The 22,368-nt window shown below is 47.6% G+C and overlaps 1 protein-coding gene across 1 annotated transcript in view; it reads left to right on the forward strand.

Moving 5' to 3' along the window:
- The window catches only part of GAPVD1 (GTPase activating protein and VPS9 domains 1), a 47,785-nt gene extending 30,693 nt beyond the window's left edge, over positions 1–17,092 (forward strand). Inside the window, 19 exon segments of the mRNA XM_048512493.1 lie at positions 196–369; positions 2,045–2,131; positions 2,134–2,184; positions 2,790–2,924; positions 3,556–3,635; positions 3,638–3,677; positions 4,522–4,599; positions 4,717–5,078; positions 5,927–6,014; positions 7,260–7,340; positions 7,518–7,640; positions 7,764–7,893; positions 8,551–8,660; positions 9,696–9,855; positions 11,038–11,225; positions 11,942–12,155; positions 13,350–13,422; positions 14,361–14,558; positions 15,408–17,092. Coding sequence (XP_048368450.1) covers positions 196–369; positions 2,045–2,131; positions 2,134–2,184; positions 2,790–2,924; positions 3,556–3,635; positions 3,638–3,677; positions 4,522–4,599; positions 4,717–5,078; positions 5,927–6,014; positions 7,260–7,340; positions 7,518–7,640; positions 7,764–7,893; positions 8,551–8,660; positions 9,696–9,855; positions 11,038–11,225; positions 11,942–12,155; positions 13,350–13,422; positions 14,361–14,558; positions 15,408–15,548 — 2,513 coding nt within the window. The 3' untranslated portion in view covers positions 15,549–17,092.
- Positions 17,093–22,368: the final 5,276 nt, after the last annotated feature.

The raw sequence follows: 22,368 nt of genomic DNA on the forward strand, positions 1-22,368 counted from the left end.
TCATTTCCTGTTTCTCTCGTTCAATTAATGCAGATTTGATTTCATTGTAGATTCTTGTGGCAGACGTGTCTTGAAAGCGATCAGTTGTTAGGCCTGTGTTGTTGAGCTTCTTATCTGTGTGATGACAGTTCTTACTTGCGTAGCGCCATTTGCAGATGGGACTTGTTTTGAACCAAGCTTCTTGTGTTTTGGCAGCCACCACTCAGGATAATCTTGACGACAAGCTCCGTAAGTTTGAGATTCGTGATATGATGGGGTTAACAGATGACAGAGACATCTCAGAGACTGTGAGCGAGACGTGGAGCACTGACGTCCTGGGGAGTGACTTTGACCCAAATATCGATGAGGACCGCTTGCAAGAAATTGCAGGTAATGTATGCTGCTCTTGATGGAGCATATTTTTGGACAATACATTCACGGCTGCATTCAAAGGGAGGGGATGAACCTGCCTGTGGAAGCAAAGGGTGGCTGCACTGGTTGATTTGCCTTCTCTGGGGCACTTGCCACGGCAGAGGGGTGAAGTGGCTGCTGCGAGGCTGCTGTGGCCCTCCCCGATGCTGGGATGTGGCACTGGACATGGTGCCAGTGTCCCTGCACCCCCACTGTAGGGGGGTGGTCCAAGGGCATGGCTGGGGGAGGAGCCAACTCCTGGTAATTTGCCCCATTGTACCAGTGAACGGGACAACTGACTTGCACCACAAAAATGTGGCATGAGTCTATTCTGCCCAATAGCGCCTTCCTGATGGCAAGGAAGCTTTTGGCTTTTTAAGCCTCCCCACTCTGCCTAGAAACCTCTGTGGAAGATGCGGGGAAGTGCCACATCGGCACCCTGGCCCACTGCCCCGGGTTTGGACGTGGCTGCCCATGATATAATCATAAACAAACCCATTTCTGCCTGTATGAGTTTCCTCTTTCAGTGGTAGCAGATGGCCTGGTTAGTGGTGTGAGGACCTCTGCCCAGATAGGAAACTGAATCGGAATCCTGTATAAACAGAAACAAAATAATTATTTTTAACTTGTATCCTGCCAGCTGAACGATTGAGGCTGCTTACTAATAATTATTATTAATAGCAAGAGTAATGCATCCCGTTTAAAATCTCACAATATTAATCTGCCCTGATAAATCATGAAAAGAATAAGATCCAGTAACAAGCCAATCTCAACCAAGACTTTTGGTGTGAACCTTGTACCTGCAATTGGCCAAGGAAGGAGCCAGATAAGTAACTCCAGGGAGCAAGTTCCAAATATCAGGAGCAGACACAGAAAGTCCTGACCCCTGAAGGTAGGGACATCAAGACCAGGGGCTTTGCTGAAGATCTCAGTTAAATGTGGTCGGATGGGTTACTTCCCATACTGCCCTACAGATGCCAGGACAAAGGGCTGGCATGGGAAAGGACTGTGCACATTCAGCAACCATCGGATTGATCCTCATCTGCATGATAGCTCTGATATTGGGCCCGACTATGGAAAGGTGGTCACCTGATTCAGAACCCTTGCTTCCTTGTCCTTTTGAGCCCCCATGCTCTGACAGTCTTCTGTGAAGAGTGCTGTTGCATCTGAGTCAGCAGACAGTGGCTTGAGGCTCCTGTACAGGCCGCAGTTCGATACTCTCTGGGTTGTGGTTTCACAGTTCTGATTTGAAATGCAGGCATCAGCCCTCATCTCCTGGGTCAGATGCGAAGGCAAACTAAGGTAGGGCAAGGGGCCAGGAAGCAGGCAAGCCCAAGAGTAATTCATGCAAGGGCAAACCACAGTTTGGATCTCTATGTGAACCCAAACCACTGTTTCAGTGGCAGCATTTCAATCTCTGCAAGTCAAATATCTGCCCATTTAATTTAGAAGAAGAATTCTGGTTCAGGAAGATCTGTGGCGGGGGGTAATCACAGTTGAGATGTTTTGCTGATTTTCTCCTTGTTGCTGAAGGCACAGATCTGTGTTCCGGAGCTTACAGTCTGGAGAATCCTTCCTTAAGGCCTGGGTCTTGGGTGTGATGGCTTTGGCATACCTCCCTGCCTTTTCAATGCTTTCAAGGTTGCTTCCGCAGGTGCAGCAGCTGAGAATATGCTGGGGAGCTTGCTATGCTTGCCCGGGTCAGGGTCAGTGTTGCTTGACCCCTGCACGGGTTCAACCATCTCGAAACCACCAGTGAAGCTGCGGAGGCTGAAGTGCTGCCGAGCGACTCAGGTCAGAATGCTTCACTTAAAGGACCCCTTCCTTCTCTGCAGGGTGGGAACCTTGAAGGAACGCAGCCTGTCTGGCTTCTACTGTGGCTAGAGCCAGGAAAGGGAGCTTGACTTCAGCGTTCAGATTTCTTCACTGGTTTTGTATCCCTTTCCGTCTCTAGCAGGATTTCCTCCTTAAATTCAAAGGCCTTCTCCTCGGTACCCTCTTGGCCTTCCTTCCTCATGCTGCCCTTTCTTGTGTTCTCTCTTCCGCCAAACTCAGTGCTGGATGGGAGCTGCCGCATTGGGCTAGGACTTAAGAGACTGAGAATCAGGTGCCCTGTTTGCCGTGAGACACACTGGGTGACTTTGGGCTAGTTGGTTTCTGCCAACCTACCTCACAGGGCTGTTGTGAAGACATAGTGGAGTAGAAGAGCCTGAACTCTGAACTCCTTGGAGGAAGGGAGGAATAAACAAGAAATACCCTTTGCTGCCCTTGATTTAAAGGTTCCTTTCTCTTCTGCCAAAGGCAGCTCAAGTTAATGGAACAGAAGTTCCCTGAAGCTCCTGAAGCGGAGCCCTGGAGGGAGTTGCATGATCCCCCCGTGTGTTCTGTTTCCCATGCAGAGGCCCCAGACCTAAAGCAGGAGGAGAGGCTGCAGGAGCTGGAGAGCTGCTCTGGAGTGGGCAGCACCTCTGACGACACCGATGTCAGGGAGGTCAGTTCTCGCCCCAGTACGCCAGGCCTCAGCGTGGTGTCAGGTGAGTCCTTGGAGCCTTGGCCCATCTAGCCATGACTTGTCCTGGCCCATCTTGTCCTGTCCTGGCCCATCTAGTCTTGTCTGCCCTGGCAGCATCTTTTCAGAATCCTGTGGCAAAAGGCCTTCCACCTGAGACCCCTGTAAGTAGAGACATCTGGGGTTGAGGCTGAGACCTTCTGCCTGCAGAAGCATGTACTCTCCCCTCACCTAAACACAGGGCACTGCCTCGTATGAAGTTAGACCGCTGACCCATTGAACCCAGTGTTAGAGGTTTCCTGCTGCAACCATAATTGCAACTTTGAAAGATGAACAAACAAATTGATAGCTATCAACACAAAATATTAGTCTTTTACTAAGACCCTGAAAGGAATCGCCAGGGCACATTTTGACATCTTTCTCTTATATTGTTAATACAATGTGAGAAATGTGAGCTTCTGAAGCTTATACTACGCTTCCAATTGTGGAAAGAAGTTCAGTGTGTCTGGCTTAATAGTACCAATTTTCTCTGAATCCCGTGCACTCAAACATTTGAGCTAAACAGCCGGACTGCACCCACTTACAAAAACATCATTTAATGTCTTCAGGCTTGGTGTCTTCCCTCTTCAAGATACCCTTTTTTCCTCTTTGCTAAGGTATTAGTGCAACCTCTGAGGATATTCCCAACAAGATCGAGGACCTCCGGTCTGAGTGCAGTTCTGACTTCGGTGGAAAAGAGATTCAGTAACCAGCCCCGATATGGATGAAACTGCTCATGGTAAGAGACGTGTGTGACTACGTCATACTGAATTTGCATGTAATGCCAATATGTTGCCCAACATGTTCCACTCCTTCCCCATTCCAGCCACAAGTCTAATGGGAAGGTAAATACGTTTTTTGGTAGAGAGTCTGTAATGTTTCCTTTGCCTATTGGAGAGTCTTTGCTCTTAAACCACTTTCTCTCTCTTGGGTAGGAGATAACATGCAACATGATTGAGGCTTCTTACTATACAAGAGAGAGGACAGATTGCTTGTAGGCTTAACTTTGCTTGGGCATGGAAGCCATGTTTGCCTACCAAGGTCTGGTTCTCCACCAATATTTTAAGTCCCCCTTTACCTGCCTTTTCCGAAAGATAAATGGGGGCAGGTGGGAGAGTCCTGACCTCCCAAGTATAATCCAGGTCCAGGGTTTTCTTGGCCTGAGAGTTAATGGAACTCTCTCCTATTGATCTTTCTATACACAGGCCAACTTTGGTTCTCCAGCTATGGATCATACAGCCCCATCATCCCCTGCCAGCATGATGCTGGCAGGGGATGGTGGGAACTGTAGTCCATAACATCTGGAGGGCCGCAAGTTTGACACCTGTGCTCTATACGCTTACATATATAGATAACTAGGCTGGCCCTGCCAGTTGGCCCTGGGGGAGACGGGAAGTACTGCAACTTGGCAGGGGCAGATTGCCAGGTGGCTATATCTGTATTTGCGCCAGCCTTGGGGTGCTTGACTTCGAAACATCTCTTTCACACATTCTCTGGGAAAATGGGAGGGGGAAATCCAGGGGAAATCAAAGCATCAGCAAAGATGCTTGTGGTGCGTTCTGACCCCTTTCTCCATACTGCAGGTGCCAGCCAGCTGTCTTCTCCCCCTTCTCAGGCAGATTCCTTGCTTGCCATGTTTGACCCCTTGGTGTCACATGAAGGTAACTTTCAGCGTTATCATTACCTGGAATGCTGTTCTCTTCATAGGCACAAAAACCTACGTATGTTGTGTAGCTGTGCGCGGAAAGTTCTGCTAAAGTTTGTGTTTTGTCCAACAGTGGTGAGGCCTAAAGTCCACTATGCAAGACCTTCACACCCTCCGCCAGATCCCCCAATTCTGGAAGGAACGCTGGGCGGCAGCGAGGCCCGTTTGCCCAACTTCGGATCCCATGCAGCAATGTTCATAGACGCAGAGGCATTCAAGCAGCGACATTCCTATCCAGAGAGGCTCGTGCGCAGCAGGAGTTCCGACATAGTTTCCTCAGCTCGGCGGCCGATGAGTGATCCTGGCTGGAACAGGCGTGCTGGAAATGAGGAGAGGGAGCTTCCTGTGCCCCCTGGCAGCATGGGGGGGACTGCTTTGATGACCGCGCCACAGTCCTCTTCTTCCTCTCCTAGCAAAGATTTCTGCAGAGGAGAGGTAAGGGGAAATGCAGGCCCCGTCTGAGCCCATGGTGGGCTTTGACTTTGTTTTGGCAGCTTCGTGGAGACCATCACTGTATTGTACTTTGAGGGCAAGCATTGCAAAAGAAATGTTTGTATCTGTTGGGCTGTACCCAGTGGTGGGATTCAGCCAGTTCACACCACAATCAGTTGTTAAATTATCTGAATCCCACCACCAGAACCGGTTGTTAAATTATTTGAATCCCAGCACTGGCTGTACACCTGTGATCTTGGAGGCTGACAAGGAGGCCCTTTAAGCTGAGTACATTTTGGGAGATTTGGGGGAGTGCAGCACAGCTGCAGAACATGGTGTGGACTGCAGAATCCAGTTTCCTACCAATTTCAGCTCTGCACATCATTGCTCCTTTCTGTTGGTCTATGGGATGAGTGTGGGGGGTAGTGAATAGGGCTACCCACAAATGAGGTAGGCTTTTGAGAGCCAGTATAGTGTTTAAGAGCAGGTGGATTCTGATTTGGAGAACTGGGTCTGATTCCCCACTCCTCCACCTGGGTGGCAGAGGCTTATCTGGTGAACCAGATGTGTTGCCTCATTCCTACATTCCTGCTGGGTGACCTTGGGCTTGTCACAGTTCTTTGGAACTCTCTCATCCTCATCTACCTCACTGGGTGTCTGTTGTGGGGAGAGGAAGGGAAAGGAGCTCGTAAGCCACCTTGAGTCTCCTTGCAGAAGAGAAAGGTGGGGTATAAATCCAAACTCTTCTTCTTTTTGGAGTTTAGAGGGAGACTTCTCAGATATGTCAGAATATTTGTTTGCAAAAACATTTAGTCTGAAGAATGGGAAAAAAAGCTTGCTTATTCCGACAGGCTGAAGACCGAAAAGACAGCGATGATGAGAAATCTGACAGGAACAAACCGTGGTGGAGAAAGCGTTTTGTTTCAGCTATGCCCAAAGGTGAGGTGAGAGATCAGATCTCTGTGTCAGCTACATGTAGAAGTTACTTTGAAATCCTTCGCCTTTGCTGGTTGACATTGAGCCCAGATTCTACACTTGGGGTTGTAGTTGACTGTAGCTAACCGTAGTTTATACTCGTATTTTTGGGATGTCTGGATTCACAGACCACCGTGGGTCAAGCAGTGCCATTACTTGTGGTCGCCTGTATTATGGAGGATTTCCTCCTTGCTGGGAGTGGAGGGGAGGCTAGCCAGAGGCAAGCAGTCAAGCTGGAGCTTAATCACAACAGAGGTTTGTTACGGAAACCAATTAACCAAAATTTGTTGCACAAACCATGGTTCATTGGGGGGGCTGAAAGCTGCCTGTTTAACGAACTCAAGTGCAGTAATTTGGGGAAAAAATGAAGCCTGTCAGTAAGAGTTGGGGATGCCTGTAGGAAGTGCATGTGAAAGGTGGCGTGAAAGAGGAGGAGAGAAAGCTCCCAGGGGTGTAAAAAACCACAACTTTATTATTTGTATAGACGACAACTGTGAATGTATGTGAGCATGTGCTGGATCTCTTTGCCTGTCTTACCACTCCACTGGGCAAAGTTCATTTATTTGTCTATTTATTAAAATATTTATACCCCAACATTTTTTACAATATTTATACCCCAACTTATACCCCAATATTTATACCCCAATATTCAATATTTATACCCCAATTTTTGGCTCAAGTTTGAAGCTCTCCTCCAGCCGAAAGAGCTTTCCTCCTACTTCAGTGCCTCTTCTGTTGGCGGAGGAGCTGCTTCGCCTGGCAGAAGAGTACGAGGAAGGGTGGGTGGATCCACCTCAGTATTGCTTTCTGATGTGGGGAGGGGAGCAACTCTTTCAGTATGTCAGGGAGCTATTTGCATTATCAAAAAAATGCTCAACTGGGCACTGAGAGGATTGTTTTTTCAGTTTTCCATGAATGTTCAGGAAAGCAAATTTCCTGTACCCATACAAACTTCCTGATTTTTGGCAGGATTTTCTTCTTGCAGAAGAGCACTGTTCTGTTGAAATGTGTATACATCACTTTCACATCAATATCAATGCTAAAAATTGACTCTTGAGCACCTGGGATTTCTGCCCTCTCCTTTTTTTCCTCTCCTGTTACTCTGGGTGGGAATTTTGTTGTCTGTCTGGAACCTAGACTCCCAGAGAGCCTTTCTGGCTTCCAGTAAAGTATTGCTCAACCTGACTTTCCCCCCCTAAACATTTCCAGCTCCAATTCCATTTCGAAAAAAAGAAAAACAAGACAAGGACAAAGACGAGTTCATCCCTGACAGATACGGCTGCCTACAAGGTTTGGAGTCAATGCTATTGTTTTCAACTCCTGAATCCATTTCTGGTTTTTTTTCCCCCCTTTGCTTTTATTAAGAATAATCAAGCTCAGTATGGGTTGCTTAATTTAAAGAAGTAAACAGTTTTGCTTGTTTTTAAATGGGTTCATTGCTGTGATTTTTTTCCCTTGACATTCTAGATGACTCCAGTCCTAGGCTAAGTGCTCAAGCACAGGCTGCAGAGGACATTTTGGACAAGTACAGGAATGCGATTAAGCGAACCAGCCCTAATGAAGGGGCTGCAGTGAGCTACAATAGCACAGGTGAGAGTCTGACTAGCCCATTGCACTTCTCACAAGGAGAAGAATCACTGCTACCTTCTGGAAATTAGAGACGGCCAACTATTCAGAGCTCAAATGTGTTTGTGTGCGCATGGATTTGTTTAGATGCCATTGGAGATGGCGAAAGCATCCACGACTCTCCGCGCGATGACACCTTGCAAAACATGTCTGCAGACGACCTCCCGGATTCCGCTAGTCAAGTCGCTCAACCTCAGGATTCTGCTTTCTCCTACAGGTAACTGTGAGACACACACAAAGACATGAGCCTGGGCAGAGGAAGGCTAGATCTGAAGTCAGGCATTGGGCGGCAACGTCATAAGAAAGAGCCTGCTGGATCAGACCAGAGTCCATCTAGTCCAGCACTCTGCTACTCGCAGTGGCCGACCAGGTGCCTTTGGGAGCTCCCATGCAGGATGTGAAAGCAATGGGCTGCTGCTGCTCCTGAGCAGCTGATCTGTTCAGGCATTTGCAATCTCTACCCTTGAAAACACAGCAGAGAGACTGAGGTTGTGTAGAGGGAGGCACACAGAATGAGGGAGTTGTGAGGGAGGACAGTCCTGTGCGTAGCATCCCCTGACTGTGGAGTCCTGCTGCCCTCTACAGATAGAAGTGGGAACTGGTGACACATTTTCCAAACTCCTCTTCATCACTTTGAAGTCGAGTCCTTTCCGTGGACCAGGATTAATCTGGCGTGGCAGTGGCACTTTTGATATATCTTGTGTTGTAACATTGGGAGTGCAAATGGAACTGATCGTTTTTGAGGAAGTTGTTCAGAAATTAATTTCCTTTCTACTGGGGAAGAAGGCAGGTATTTTGTCAGTCTTAAAATAATTTTTGGATGGTTCTGTAACTAACTGTCCAGTGGATGTTCTTTTTGTCACTGTCAATGCAGGGACGCCAAGAAGAAATTGCGGCTCGCGCTCTGTTCAGCCGATTCTGTCACCTTTCCCATGTTGTCTCACTCCACACGAAATGGGCTTCCTGATCATACAGATCCTGAAGGTAAATCCTTTGATCACTGTCATTTTGGTAGCTGGAGTGGACCTTTTGGTGGTGGTGGTGGGGGGGGTGTCCTGAGCCAGAATTGGAGACTCACTGCACTTGTATACATATTGCACTTTTGCACAATAAGAGCACAACCTGTTACTTGTGTTTCTACACGTGTCCCTGATCTGGGCATGCCTCCTGCCTGGAAGAGGGACGCCGCAGAGCAGTAATAGATCATTGTTCTGAATCTCTGTATCAAGAATGATGGTTAACTTAGCTTTGCTCAGTGTGAGAAATATTAGGGTTAACCAGCACCAGTGGACAGGAGAAGGCAAGAGCAGTGAATCATGTAAAGATGTAGGAGGGGCAGTCTTTGGGGTCGTCCTTGTGCCACAGAGAAGCATGATGAGTGATGCATGCAGTTCTTGCTGTAAATTGGCCCACCTGGCTACTGAGATCTCAACCAGTATTGCCCTTCTGCTTTTCATGTCTGTCGATATAGCCATGTGGACTAGAAACTTGCTTTTAAAAATATAATAGATATTTCTGCAGAATTGAGCATCAGAGATCAAATTTTGATCTTTTGCCTGAGCTGTGTGCAACATGGCTGAGTGCATAGAGAGAGCCCTTGAATGCAAGGTTCTCAATGTCTCGTGTAGCTCTATTTTGGAAGGCCACATCTCTGCCTCAGGAGCGAATAAAACATCCCGAGTTCTAATAAGAAATTGTAATATTTTGTGTGGATTGTACAGGAGGAATGGAATGTACTCCGATCTTTTCTGTAGAAAATGCCTTGGGAAATTGGGTGACGAAGCAGCACTTGTGTGTGGTGTGTAGGCCTGTCCATGGAGTCCAGTTATGGCAGACTCTGATGTGATACCCTACTTTTGGGGACACAGAGGGAGGGTCCCTTTCTTCATCCCAAAGAGCCTCACTTGAGGACTGTGGCATTTGTACTGAATTTTCTTTCTGCAGAAGCAGGAATCATGCGGTCTCAAAAGACTTTCCCCCCAACCTTTCTCTTCCCTTCTTCTTTTTTTAAAAAAACAGACAACGAAATTGTGTGCTTCCTAAAAGTTCAGTTAGCAGAAGCTATCAACCTCCAAGATAAGAACCTGATGGCCCAGCTCCAGGAGACCATGCGCTGCGTCAGCTACTTCGACAACAGGACCTGCCGCAAGCTGCTGGCTTCTATTGCAGAGGACTACAGGTGATTTCTGCTACCTTCCTCTTGTCAGAGCAGTGGGTGTCCTTTTTGCCCATACATTGGGGCAGAATTTTACTGATGTTTCTTGCATGGCCGGTGCTCTAGAATTCCTCCTGAGTTAGTCTTTAATTTGGTTGAGAGCTGGTGTAACTCATGCGCGTCAGGCTCCCCTTGAAGCCTGAAAGTTTCAAGCGATGCAAAATGTACCTGCTTAGGAGCAGCAGTGGCATAGGAGGTTAAGAGCGCGTGTATCTAATCTGGAGGAACCGGGTTTGATTCCCCGCTCTGCCGCCTGAGCTGTGGAGGCTTATCTGGGGAATTCAGATTAGCCTGTACACGCCCACACATGCCAGCTGGGTGACCTTGGGCTAGTCACAGCTTCTCGGAGCTCTCTCAGCCCCACCTACCTCACAGGGTGTTTGTTGTGAGGGGGGAAGGGCAAGGAGATTGTAAGCCCCTTTGAGTCTCCTGCAGGAGAGAAAGGGGGGATATAAATCCAAACACTTCTTCTTATTATTATTTATGGTTGAGGACAGTATCTCTGCAACGTGAGTGCTGGCCAGTCTGCTTCCAAGCTCTATTAAAGCTGATTGTTTCAAGCACTACATCGTGTGTGGGGCACGTGGGGAGCTGGATTGGCCTGCTGTCTTCCTCCTGTGGATTCCCTTGTGTTCAGACAAGTTCCCTGGTGGGTGGGTGGAGTCTACAAACTCATCCTATTCAATTTTTTAAAAAACTCGTTTACTACTTTCTTGAAGTTATGACACCTCACAGGAAACGTTTGAGCAACTGGGTCTGTGGTTTTTGTTAGAAACCTGAAGAGTGACCTCCCCTCCAGAGCTGTTGCAAGGATAGATAAGATCTGCCTGGCCCCGGCTGCCAAGACTTCCTTTATCAACAATCAGTCACTTGAGCTTCTGGCCATTTATAAACCTCAGGTTAAGCTCAAGCCGGTTGAGGATAACAGGCTGCATGCACATTACAATGGGGCCACCGAGCACCTTCCTGCCAGCTGTATCATGCCAGCACTTCTTCCCCAGAGCAAAATGCTGGCAGGTGTGCAGCAGGGGAGAGATCCCGACCCCAACAGCTCCAGTCAAATTCCGCACTCTTGAGTTTTGCTCAGAGCCACGACTCTGGCCAGTCCAAGTATTTGTCCTGAAGAGAATGTTTTCTTCCTCCCAGGAAAAGAGGCCCCTATTTTACATACCTGACTCGGTGTCGCCAAGGCCTGCAGACCACCCAGGCTCACCTGGAAAGGCTGCTGCAGAGGGTCCTGCGGGACAAAGAGGTGGCCAACCGGTACTTCACCACCGTGTGTGTGCGGCTGCTTTTGGAGAGCAAGGAGCCAAAGATCCGAGAATTCATTCAAGGTAACTATGATGGACCGGAGTAGGGCCAGATTTGGGGCTTAAGAGAACCTTTGTTCAGCTAATTCAGGGCTTCAGATGTTCATGGACTACTGGCCATGCCAGCAGGGGCTGATGGGAATTGTAGTCCATGAACATCTGAAGCACCAGAGTTGGACACCTCTGAGCTAATTGCTTACCCCCTGAAGCTTCTGGATGGTTAGGGTTGTTCTGTTCCCGCTTGTGCCCACATTTGCTGCTGCCCCAAACTCTTTAGGGGATGGATGGAATAAAAACCCAGCAAATTTCACTTTTATGCACTGGTAGCCAACCTGCTTCTGTTGATGAGCCTTTGAGGACCATGATTGGATGATAGTGATTAGATGGGCTGTTGTGCTATTACAAGAGGGTTTGGCAGGCACAGAAGCATGACCCTGCCATTGGCTAAATTAGCTTGATGTCACAGGGAACCTAGGAAAGGTGTGGCAGAAAACACAGAGGGGACTGCTTAAGACCTTGTGGTAACCGTGTGGAAGAGTCCTAAATCTAAAGAAGGGAGTGGTTTTTCAACTATAGTTCAAATTGAAAGTTAAGCCTGGCTGTGTGGGTGTATCATCCCAGCTTTGCTGGTGGAACCCTGTGAGTAGTAGATTTTGGAGAGCCCTGAGGGGATTCCAGAATTGGAGAGGGGTGGGGTGACTCTGCCAGATAACAATCCCTCCTCTCCTCTGTGGCCAAAGATTTCCAGAAGTTGACAGCAGCAGATGACAAGACCGCCCAGGTAGAAGACTTCCTCCAGTTCTTGTATGGGGCCATGGCCCAGGATGTCATCTGGCAGAACGCCAGCGAGGAGCAGCTTCAGGACGCCCAGCTGGCCATCGAACGCAGCGTCATGAACCGCATTTTCAAGCTGGCCTTTTACCCTAATCAGGACGGAGACATCTTGCGTGACCAGTGAGTGAAACGTGGATCAGTGTGGCATCTTGTACTTTAAGAACAGCCTTCCTTGTGGCACCCTCTCCAGCTGTCTGGCTTTCTGGAATTAGTGTTTGGTTGTAAGGTTTTTGTTTTTGTTTAACCCCCACTCCTCAACCCCTTTATTCTGTGGTCTCTTAAACACATGTCAGCCAACCATGCAAATAAACTTTGTGTGCCCATTTGTTCACTTTTGCATTTTGTTCCGAACTTGGTGGCTGAGTTTTTGTTTGAGCAGGTAATTGATTCATTGTTGTATTTAATTGGCTAAACTTTTATAATCATGGCTGAGAAACATCTGCTCGAACACTAACTTTGGGACTAATGAAGGAAAATTCAAAGGTGGCTTAGTTGCACCTTTGCATAGTTGCACCTTTGCATAGTTGCATAGTTTTTTCCCTTCTGGGCCGCCAGCGGAACATTCCATCCTGCACATTTGAAGAGAGTTTGTTCTTTTCCTTCACAAGCTTTAGAGAAACCCTCTTGGCAGGCTTTGTAGTCTGTAAATGTTTAAAAAATAAAACTGATCACACAGAATTTAGGTATTTGATCAATTAAAATTAATAGGTAGATAAGTATGAGAAAAGGGCTCTGATGGGTCAGATCAAAGGTCCACCTAGTAATGGCATCCTTGGAAGAGGTCCAGAGGTCTTCCCCCTGTATTCAGAAGTACACTGCCTTTATTATTTGTTTGTTGAGCTGTGTAATTATTTCCTTCCCCTCACTGAAGACTCTTGAGTGAGGTGCAGTCATGAAACACATAAACTAATCTTAAAACCATAATAAAATCTGCTTTTGAAACCATCCCCATCTTAAAAATACATGATCATCCTTCCCCTGTAATGCTGCCCCCCCTCCCCCCGCCAGCACAATTGTAAAATTGGGCTGGAGCTGCACCAATAGAGTGTTCGTGTGGCGACAGCAGGTACCAAATAAAGAGGGAAATATGGGGAGGGGGTGGCACTCTGGAGTTTCCCTGTAGCCATTTTGGCTGATGCGTGTTGATGCACCCGTCCTCCAGTTTTTTGTGCAATGTGGAATTTGTTTGGAAGGAATGGGTATTGGAAGGGGAGCCCTTGGGAGGACTGTAGATGTATCAAGAACTTCTTTTCCTGGGAAAGTGGCCCTTCTCAGATGTTGTCTCTTGCATTTCTGTCCCCCTTTGGTTTCTAGGCTTCTTCACGAGCACATCCAGAGGCTATCCAAAGTGGTTAGCGCAAACCACAAAGCACTTCAGATCCCCGAGGTAATGTACTTTGAAGTCATTGGGGGGAACAGTCTGTGAGGTCTTGTCCTCACTGGTAAACTTGGGCCTAGACTGTATCACTTCAGGCTGAAGGTGTGGGGGTGCTCACAGGATTGAATAGTCTCCCACCACTGTAAGATTTCTGCACGCAAATGGCTTGCATGTCAGGGAAGAGGCTTGGCCAGAACTCTGCTCCAGTTTTCTGTATAAAGGGAATCCTTTTACATGTTTTTATACAGAAGTATTCTGTCATGGAGGAGAAGTCGATCTATGGCTACCAATCTTGATCCTCCTTGATCTGAGATTGCAGATGCCCTAGCAGGCCAGGTGCTCAGCAGCAGCAGCAGTAGAAGGCCATTACTTTCACATCCTGGATGTGAGCTCCCAAAGGCACCTGGTGGGCCACTGCGAGTAACAGAGTTCTGGACTAGATGGACTCTGGTCTGATCCAGCAGGCTCTTTCTTATGTTCTTATGTCATGTGCACCCAGACCTGCAGTTCTGAAGTTTGCAGCTGATTCACAGGCCTACCATCTTGGGGTGGGGAGGCAGGGAACAAGCCTGAGTTACTAGATATCCTCCAGCTTAATTTGCCCTGCAGGCTGTAAAGGAGAATGAACTGTACAAGAATGGAGCCAGCCTTCACCTTGCAGCGATTCCGTTGGTCTCTGCCCCTCCTTAGCCAACCAGTGAACTTTATTTACTGCCATATTTCTGACACCACTCCCCCCTCCCTTTGCCCACAGGCCACATACAAGTTCAGGGATGCAGTTTCCCTGTTTCACCCACTTTGCCTTCACCTCCTAGCAATAGTGGATGTAAAGCTGAAGCAAGACCCGGAGGCAGCTCTGCATAGAGCATGTTGCAGTAGCCAGGCGTGACTGTAATTAAACTTGAACCACTGTGGCTAAAAGAGAGTTTCCCTTTTTTCCTTGGTAGGTCTATCTCCGGGAAGCTCCCTGGCCATCAGCACAGTCGGAGATCCGCACAATTAGCGCCTACAAGACCCCTCGGGATAAGTTGCAGTGCATCTTGAGAATGTGCTCCACCATCATGAACATGTTGAGCCTGGCAAATGAGGACTCGGTCCCTGGGGCAGATGATTTCGTGCCTGTCCTCGTATTTGTACTCATAAAGGTAAGAGCACTCCTGCTTTGCTACCTTTTCATTTTAAAGAGCTGATCAGAATGTGATTTTTTTCCTTCCATCAGCAGGGGCAGATTTTTTTCAAGGCATCACTGAAAAGATGGTGGGCTCAACTTTCATGGCCCACAACTGTAAATTGTTCCCTCACCAGAGTGTGTGATTGGGGAGGGCTTTCTATCTGTGGAAATGTTCACTACCGTGCAGAGACACTTGAAACAACATTTATTTGCTAGCTCTTTTACAATGAATACTGTGTTGAATGGTTCACTACCAGAATGTGCTTAGACGTCCATAAAGAACTGACTTGTTTAAGCCCTGCAACAACCACCTGGTTTAACCTGCCAGACATAAATAACACACCAGCTTGCCTGCTTCTGGCTCTTCTCTTCACCTGCTGATTGGGAGGATAATTTTTCTTTACTGCTGTCATGATGGCCACTTAGGGATATTCCACATGGGGTTATGCCACCCAAGGCAGTGGTTTGCAATTCAGGCATCATCACAAGTGTGTATTATAATGCCAGCTGAACTATAATGCCAGAGGCCAAATGCAAACCATGGTCTGAAATCAAGGTTTGATGCCCAACCAGCAAACTGATGGCACTGACCCTCCTGCATTCAGATATCATGACTACTAGCCAGGATTTGAATAAGCCGTAGTTTTTATCATGACATTTGAATGGAGTCCTCAGATTAAGGCAACTCTTCCTCTTTACGGCATGCGAACCTTGCTGCCTCCCTTTCTGCCGTGATGTGAAAGGTTGGGTTTTGTTTCAAGTAGTATTTTGAGCATGCTTGTTTAGTCCTAGTAATGTATGCCTGCGTCTTCCCTCCTTCAAGGCCAACCCACCCTGCTTGCTGTCCACTGTCCAGTACATCAGTAGTTTCTACGCCAACTGTTTAACTGGAGAAGAATCGTATTGGTGGATGCAGTTCACAGCGGCAGTCGAATTCATAAAGACCATCGACGACCGCAAGTGATCCAAGCCAGTGTCTTGCCGAACGGTACTTCCCATTGAGAAGGACCTCTAAGAATGTATGTCTCCTGTGCCCCTCCGTGGCTATAGGTTGGGGAGGGGGGGCGGAAGGGACTTCTGACTGTAAATATCTGTACAGAGTTCAGGCATTTTAAAGCAAACCTTTACTAATCATACTAGTTTCAATAGGGCTGTTGGAGGGTAATGGTTTGGTGTTTTTTCTCTCTCTCCTCCCTCTCACCCCCACCCCCTGGAAACTTAGCACTGTGTCAAATCACAATTAAAAGGGACCATAGATATTCTGGAGCCTCCAGGCCTTTTGCTGCCACAACTGTCTTGTAGACATCTTTTTCTAACATTTCCAATTCACATTTAATTTCCCTTTTTAAACTTTGCTTGTTAATTTAGAAGGCAAGCACTTTCTAACAATCCATATTTAGCACATCACACCCTTTTCTTGGCAAAGGGTGAAACACATGAGTAGCTTGCAGTGGGTGAAGGATATGGAAACTGTTACATAGATAACCATGATTTTATTTTAACCAACCTTGGTTGCAGTCAGATTGCAACTCTCCTTTTCTGGACAAATGCTGTGACCTCCCTAGTGTTCAGGGTGCGGGCAAGCCAGAGTATTTATTAAAATGTCCAAGCTTATGGAACTTGAACTAAAACTGGAAATTATTCACAGGGCTTTCTCATTAGCAAGCTTTCTTTTTTTCTTCTTATAAAGTTTAGTATGGGCATTAGAGTATTTCTTTATTGCATGGAAATGGTGAGGTTTTGGCTTTCTATAAAGAAAAGGGACTGTCTGAAAAAAGATAATATAAAAAAGCATCAATACGTTTTGTTTTGTTTTTGTTTCTGAAATATTGTGTATACTGTACAAACCCCCCCAACAGAATTTTCCCTATGAAACCAGAAACTGTAATATATATTTTGATTATTCATATTAAATACATACACCAGGGGTTTGGGTGAAGTCTCATTCCTTTGTTTACATGTTTTCTGTGTCCATCACTGTAGGGTTTACAGCAGGGGTGTCCAACTCTGGGGCTTCAGATGTTCATGGACTACAATTCCCATCAGCCCCCGCTGGCATGGGCAGTTGGTTTATAGTTTTGTGTCTAGTACGCTTTTCTCTTTTTTCTCTAAAGGAGCAGAAAAACCAGGAATTTAATATTCACATAATTGGATCATCTTTTACCTGCTTCCTCAAAATGACCATTATGAGCAGTGAACACAAACATTTACCTGTCGTTTGTCAGTATTAGGAACCAAACAGCCAAATTCAGTGCCTGTTTTCTGCCTATGACTCTGTGATCTCTTTCCAATGTGAAAGGGGAGGGGAGGCCCCAGTTCATTGACTCATCTGTTCTGCAGCAGGATTGCCATATAGCTGTTCTTATGTTCTTATGATTGCTTGTGGTGAACTGTGGTGAACTGGAAGGATGTGAGCCAGGCATTCGTGAACTGGAAGGATGTGAGCCAAAATATTACAGAATAGTGGTGTGTCCTGAACTCTTCATCAGTCTAGAAGCTGATTTTTTTTAAAAAAAGGAAATTAAGAGAAAGTTGCTTCAGGCCGTGATATTTAGGCCAAGTTTGTATTTTCTGCACAACACATTGCCGTGATATTTAGGCCAAGTTTGTATTTTCTGCACAACACATTTGATTGGACTAAATGGTGTCAATTATAGTCTCCAGTTTAATCAATATAATGATTATTCCATTTTCTCACAATGCTTCTCAGCCTTCATGTGTTCCATTTGGAACCAGAGACACATCTGATCAACTGTTGACTTCCTTATTTTCTTTTAAAATGAATAATTTTTATTAAATGAATTTTCATAACCAATTCTGTTTTACAGCCTGGTTTCATATTAGTTACAGCACACTAAATGATATACATGGGCAGATTCCAGGAGTTCTAGCAACATTATAAGTACAGATCGGTATTCATAATGATTCTGGCGGGTTTTCTGGGCTGTGTGGCCGTGGTCTGGTGGATCTTGTTCCTAACATTTTGCCTGCATCTGTGGCTGGCAACTTCAGAGGTGTATCACAGAGGGAAATCTGTTACACATTGTGTAATTCAGTGTGCTTTAGGCACTTATATAGTATGTAACTTGATCATTTAAACCATTCTGATCTTGTTGGTAATTATTTTTTTTCATTTTATAATTATATATTCCGCTGGAGGCTGCCATTTTCTCTCCTCTCCTTCACCTCATCAGGCTAAAGACACCATTTGGTGTCTAGGGTGCTTATCCCACTCAAGGCCAAATCCTGCCCGAGGCACAGCTGAAGCCTCAAAAACAGGTCCTGAAACATCTCTCCACCCCCCTCCCAATTTTCAGCATCTTCAAGAGAACTCAAATGTTTGCATGCTGTTTTGGTGATATCCTGGTTGGCCCAATACTTGTTTCCACTAAAAGATCCAAATGCGGTCGTGCATTCTTCAGCGAAAGTTAAAGCAAAGTGTTTCCGCATTTTAAAAAAAGTCCAGATTCTCTTTCAGCATTAATGAATTTTATTTCAGCACCGCCTTCGTCAAAATCATAATTCTCCGCACTGTTAAACATAGAACTTTGATAAGAGCCCTTTGGGGGGTGGGCGGTTTATCATATTTAATAAATAAATAATAATAATAAAAAGAAAGAAAATGGTGGGCGCAACTGTAGGAAAAGGCAAGTCTTGCTGATAGCCATCTGAGGCAATATAAATGCTCTTTTGTTGAAGTGCTGTATACCCCAGTTGCTGTCAGAACTGCACAAGGTTCTTCACGGGTGCTGCAGAAGCAGACTTCACCTGGTGCCAGCAGATTCCACGCTGTGGTAGGAAGCAGCTTGAACAGGGAGAAGAGGAGGGCTATTCTTCAAGGGAGAGCACCAGGAGACTTTTCACCTTGTACAAAACTGAAGTCTACAGGTTGGGTTGGGAAAGTATAAAGTTCAGAGGGCAGGCCTTACTTTATTGCCAGTGGCAATGCATTAATTCTAAAGGGAAATTCAGATTAAAGAAAATGGAAGCAAAAAAACCATTATTTCCACCGTGGCTTTTATTGATTTAAAAGTACTTATATACACAGTACCAATTTGATGCAGAACAAACTAGCCTTTCTTCTCTGCTCCTGCCTCACTACTTATTTCATGTTATGTGTTTTTACTGTAACAAGCAAGGGCAAAATACTATCTCCATTCATAATCAGGGCTTCAGTGAACCAGCTAGTCTGAAACTTGTTGAGCCATTTAAAAGATATCCCTAACTAATTGTGCAGCAGATTTAAATATAATAAAAGTGGGGGGAAACCAGTGAAGGCATTCCTCTCTCTCTCCACTGGGGGGCAGGAATGGATTGGGATGTTAAAACAGCCAGCAACTTCAATGACATCTGGGCTCAGGTAGCTTAGTGTTCTTCTGACTACCTGCAGTCCTCCGGATGAAGGGTAAATCAGCTTTTGTAGGAGAAGAGATAACCTCTTCTGAGATGTGGTCTATCACGACACGCTGCAAGTACAACCTGAAAACCAGGCAAATACTCCTTTTCTGGAAATGACCACTTCACTCCTGATGCATTGTGGTTTTGCAGCAGGTGAAAAGGTCACCACTCACCTACTTTTATTGCATATTCTCCTAGAAACAGCAATTGGGGAAGGCTTCACGTTGCAGGGTTTTTCTCTGCCTATAACAGATTTAGGATATTTTCTAAAATGGCTTTTCTCTGCAGAGGGCTTTAGCCTGTTGAATTTCAGCCTGCCCTACCCCTACTGGAGAGGCCTGAAGGAAGACCAAATTACAGCCCAGATTATGGTTGGTTTGCATTCTTGTGGTGACATCTAGTGGCCACAGATCCTAAAAGCACCCTTGGCCACAGACCAGGCTGGATCTCCAGGTGACCTTGAGTGGCTGTCTAGGGCAGTTGCATTTGCAGGGACAGCAGCAAATGCAGGTCAAATTTGGCTGCCCCTGCTTTTTCTGCTGCTTTGGAGCACCAGAGCTAATGGAAAGTGGGACTGTTGAATTAACAGGGGAAATAAACTGCATGGACTTCAGCTACAACAAGCAGAGGAATGCCACAGATTAGGATTTAGAGTAGGCAAATGATGATAGGTGATCAGCAGAATCCTGTGAGACCAAGGCTGGCCATTTTTGTCTCTTTAAGAACTGGCCGCCCACAGGAACAAGACAGGCAAACACTGATGGCAGGAAAAGCTTCACTGTTATATTTTTGCCTCCTGTCATTCAGGCTGTCATCCGAGCTGTCATCAGCGAGGGGTGAGGGGGCAGCCACAGCCCCGCATCACCTCTAGAGCACAACCAAGAAACTCTGTGGCTTAAAAAAAAACAACCCACTCAAAATCAAATTACCATAGCCGTAGCACCCCCACCCCCAGCTGAATGTGAAGACTATGACACCAAAGAAACGGGAAGAGTTGAATTTTTGCATCTATTTCAATCCTATGTAAGAAACAGGCTAGACCTGACAGCCCCTCCCCGTCCATCAGGGCCAGCGAGGGAGGGCGGCCAGAGTCCCCCCACCGACGACGACGACCCTGCAGAAGGGCTCCCTCCTCCTTCTCCCCGCCGGCCGCTTCGCTCACGGGGCCCCCTGGATGCTTCCACCTTTACGGCCCCGCCGGCCAATCAAGCGGGAGGAGGAGGAAGGGCGGCGGCCCAATCGGCGCGCTCTCTCGGGACTCGTCACCCCGGAGGCGACGGAGAGGGAGAGGGGGCTCCCGTCATTGGCTTCAAACGCCCCACCCTCCACTTGGCCTGGCTCCTCCGGGACCCCCCTCCCCCCGTCCGGATCGGTGCAGCTGAGGAGAATCTCCCCCCACAGTGCTCGGGAGAGCCCCCCGTCCCTCCCCTGGACCACGCCACGCTGACCGCCGCCTTCGCACGAGACCGCACGTGGATGTTATGGGGTGATTCCGCTATCTTCCCAAGCCTCTTTGAGCTGGGCAGCCCGTTTGGACAATGTAGCCGAGCGCCTAGGGCGCCACCTTCGCACGAAGCCCCCACGTCGAGGTTGTGGCGTGTCCGAGCCTCTTTGGCCTGCGGAGCGTTGGGGATGCTGCTGCCCTCCAGTGGCCAAAGGTGTGAATTGCAAGCGCAACCCCCCATACACCACGCGGCATTTCTCAGGTTATAGTTGGCATAAAGTGTCGTGTCTCTTTGGGCATGGGAGCCGCTGCGGAGGGCTCTCCAAGAGCGATGTAACGCTTCCTGAGATTGCGACGGGTCTTTCCCGAGAGCGTTGTAACTCTTTACGATATAACACTAACTCCCCGAGAACGTTGTAACGCTCTCGAGACAGTGGCAACGCTTCCCGAGATGGCACTGAAGCTTGCCGAGAGCGTTGTAACTCCGAGACCGCGTTAACGCTTGCAAAGAGCGTTGTAAAAACCTCCTGAGACCGTGGTAACGCCCCGAGAGTGTTGTGACGCTCCAGAGACCGTGGTGACACCCTGAGACCGTAACAACGCTTTTGAGAGACCGTGGTAACGCTTCCCGAGAGCGTTGTGACGCTTCCCAAGATTGCGCTGACTCTTCCGGAGAGCGTTTTAATGCTCTCCCAAATCGTGCTAATGACCCCTCCGCAGCTGCTCCCCTGCCCAAAGAGACACGCCACATTATACCAACTATAACCTGAGAAATGCCGCGGGTCGGTGGGTGGGTTGCGCTTGTAATGCACACCTTTGGCCACTGGAGGGCAGCAGCATCCCCAGCAGCTCCCCTGGCCAAAGAGGCTCGGATACGCCACAACCTCGACGTGGGGGCCTCGTGCGAAGGTGGCGCCCTAGGGCTCTCGGCTACATTGTGCAAAATGGGCTGCCCAGCTCAAAGAGGCTTGGGAAGATAGCATCCACGTGCGGTCTGGAGCGAAGGCGGCGGCCAGCGTGGCGTGGTCCAAGGGGAGGGACAGGGGGCTCTCCCGAGCACTGTGGGGGGAGATTCTACTCAGCTGAGTAACAGTGACGATTGACCTTGCTATCTTCATTGTTACTCACATGCTAATGGGTGGATCCCCCACACACACACGCATGCACGTAGGTAAGGAGGGGGTTCTCGGGTTTGAACCCCCCCATTCATGTCCAAAGCTCCGCCTACCTGTTTGTGGGTTTTTAAAACGTTTTAATGCTTTTTCGGTTTTTGGCCTGCAGGGGGGCGCATTGTTTGTGCTAGCAGCACCAAACTTTCAGGGATTGTTTGGGGGACTCTCCTGATGATACTACCTGGGTTTGGTGAGGTTTGGTTCAGGGGGTCCAAAGTTATGGACTCCCAAAGGGGGTGCCCCCATCCCCCATTGTTTCTAATGGGAGCTTAGGAGATGGGGCTACACCTTTGAGGGTCCATAACTTTGGACCCCCTGAACCAAACTTCACCAAACCTGGGTTGTATCATTAGGAGAGACTCCTAAAGATACCCTGAAAGTTTGGTGCTTCTAGCTTAACCATTGCACCCCTGACAGCAGGCACTTCCTGCAAATTTCCCAGATTCTTCCTTTTAAAATCCACCCCTTTGGCATGGATTTAAAGGGAGGAATCCTGAGGTCCTCACAGTTTGTAGAAAAAGAAGAAGCAGTTAGGCTGGATTTCATCCCCCCTTTCTCTCCCTGTGTAGGAGACTCAAAGGGCTTACAATCTCCTTTGCCCTTGCTCCCTCAGCCAACAAACACCCTGTGAGGTGGGTGGGGCTGAGAGAGCTCCGAAAAGCTGTGAGCTAGCCCAAGGCTCTACTCCAGCTGGTGTGTGTGGGAGTGCATACAGGCTGAAATCTTGAATTCCCCAGATAAGCCTCCACAGCCTCAAGTGGCAGAGCAGG

Source organism: Sphaerodactylus townsendi, linkage group LG12 (genome assembly GCF_021028975.2).
Source record: "Sphaerodactylus townsendi isolate TG3544 linkage group LG12, MPM_Stown_v2.3, whole genome shotgun sequence".
In the NCBI taxonomy this organism is placed as follows: domain Eukaryota; kingdom Metazoa; phylum Chordata; class Lepidosauria; order Squamata; family Sphaerodactylidae; genus Sphaerodactylus; species Sphaerodactylus townsendi.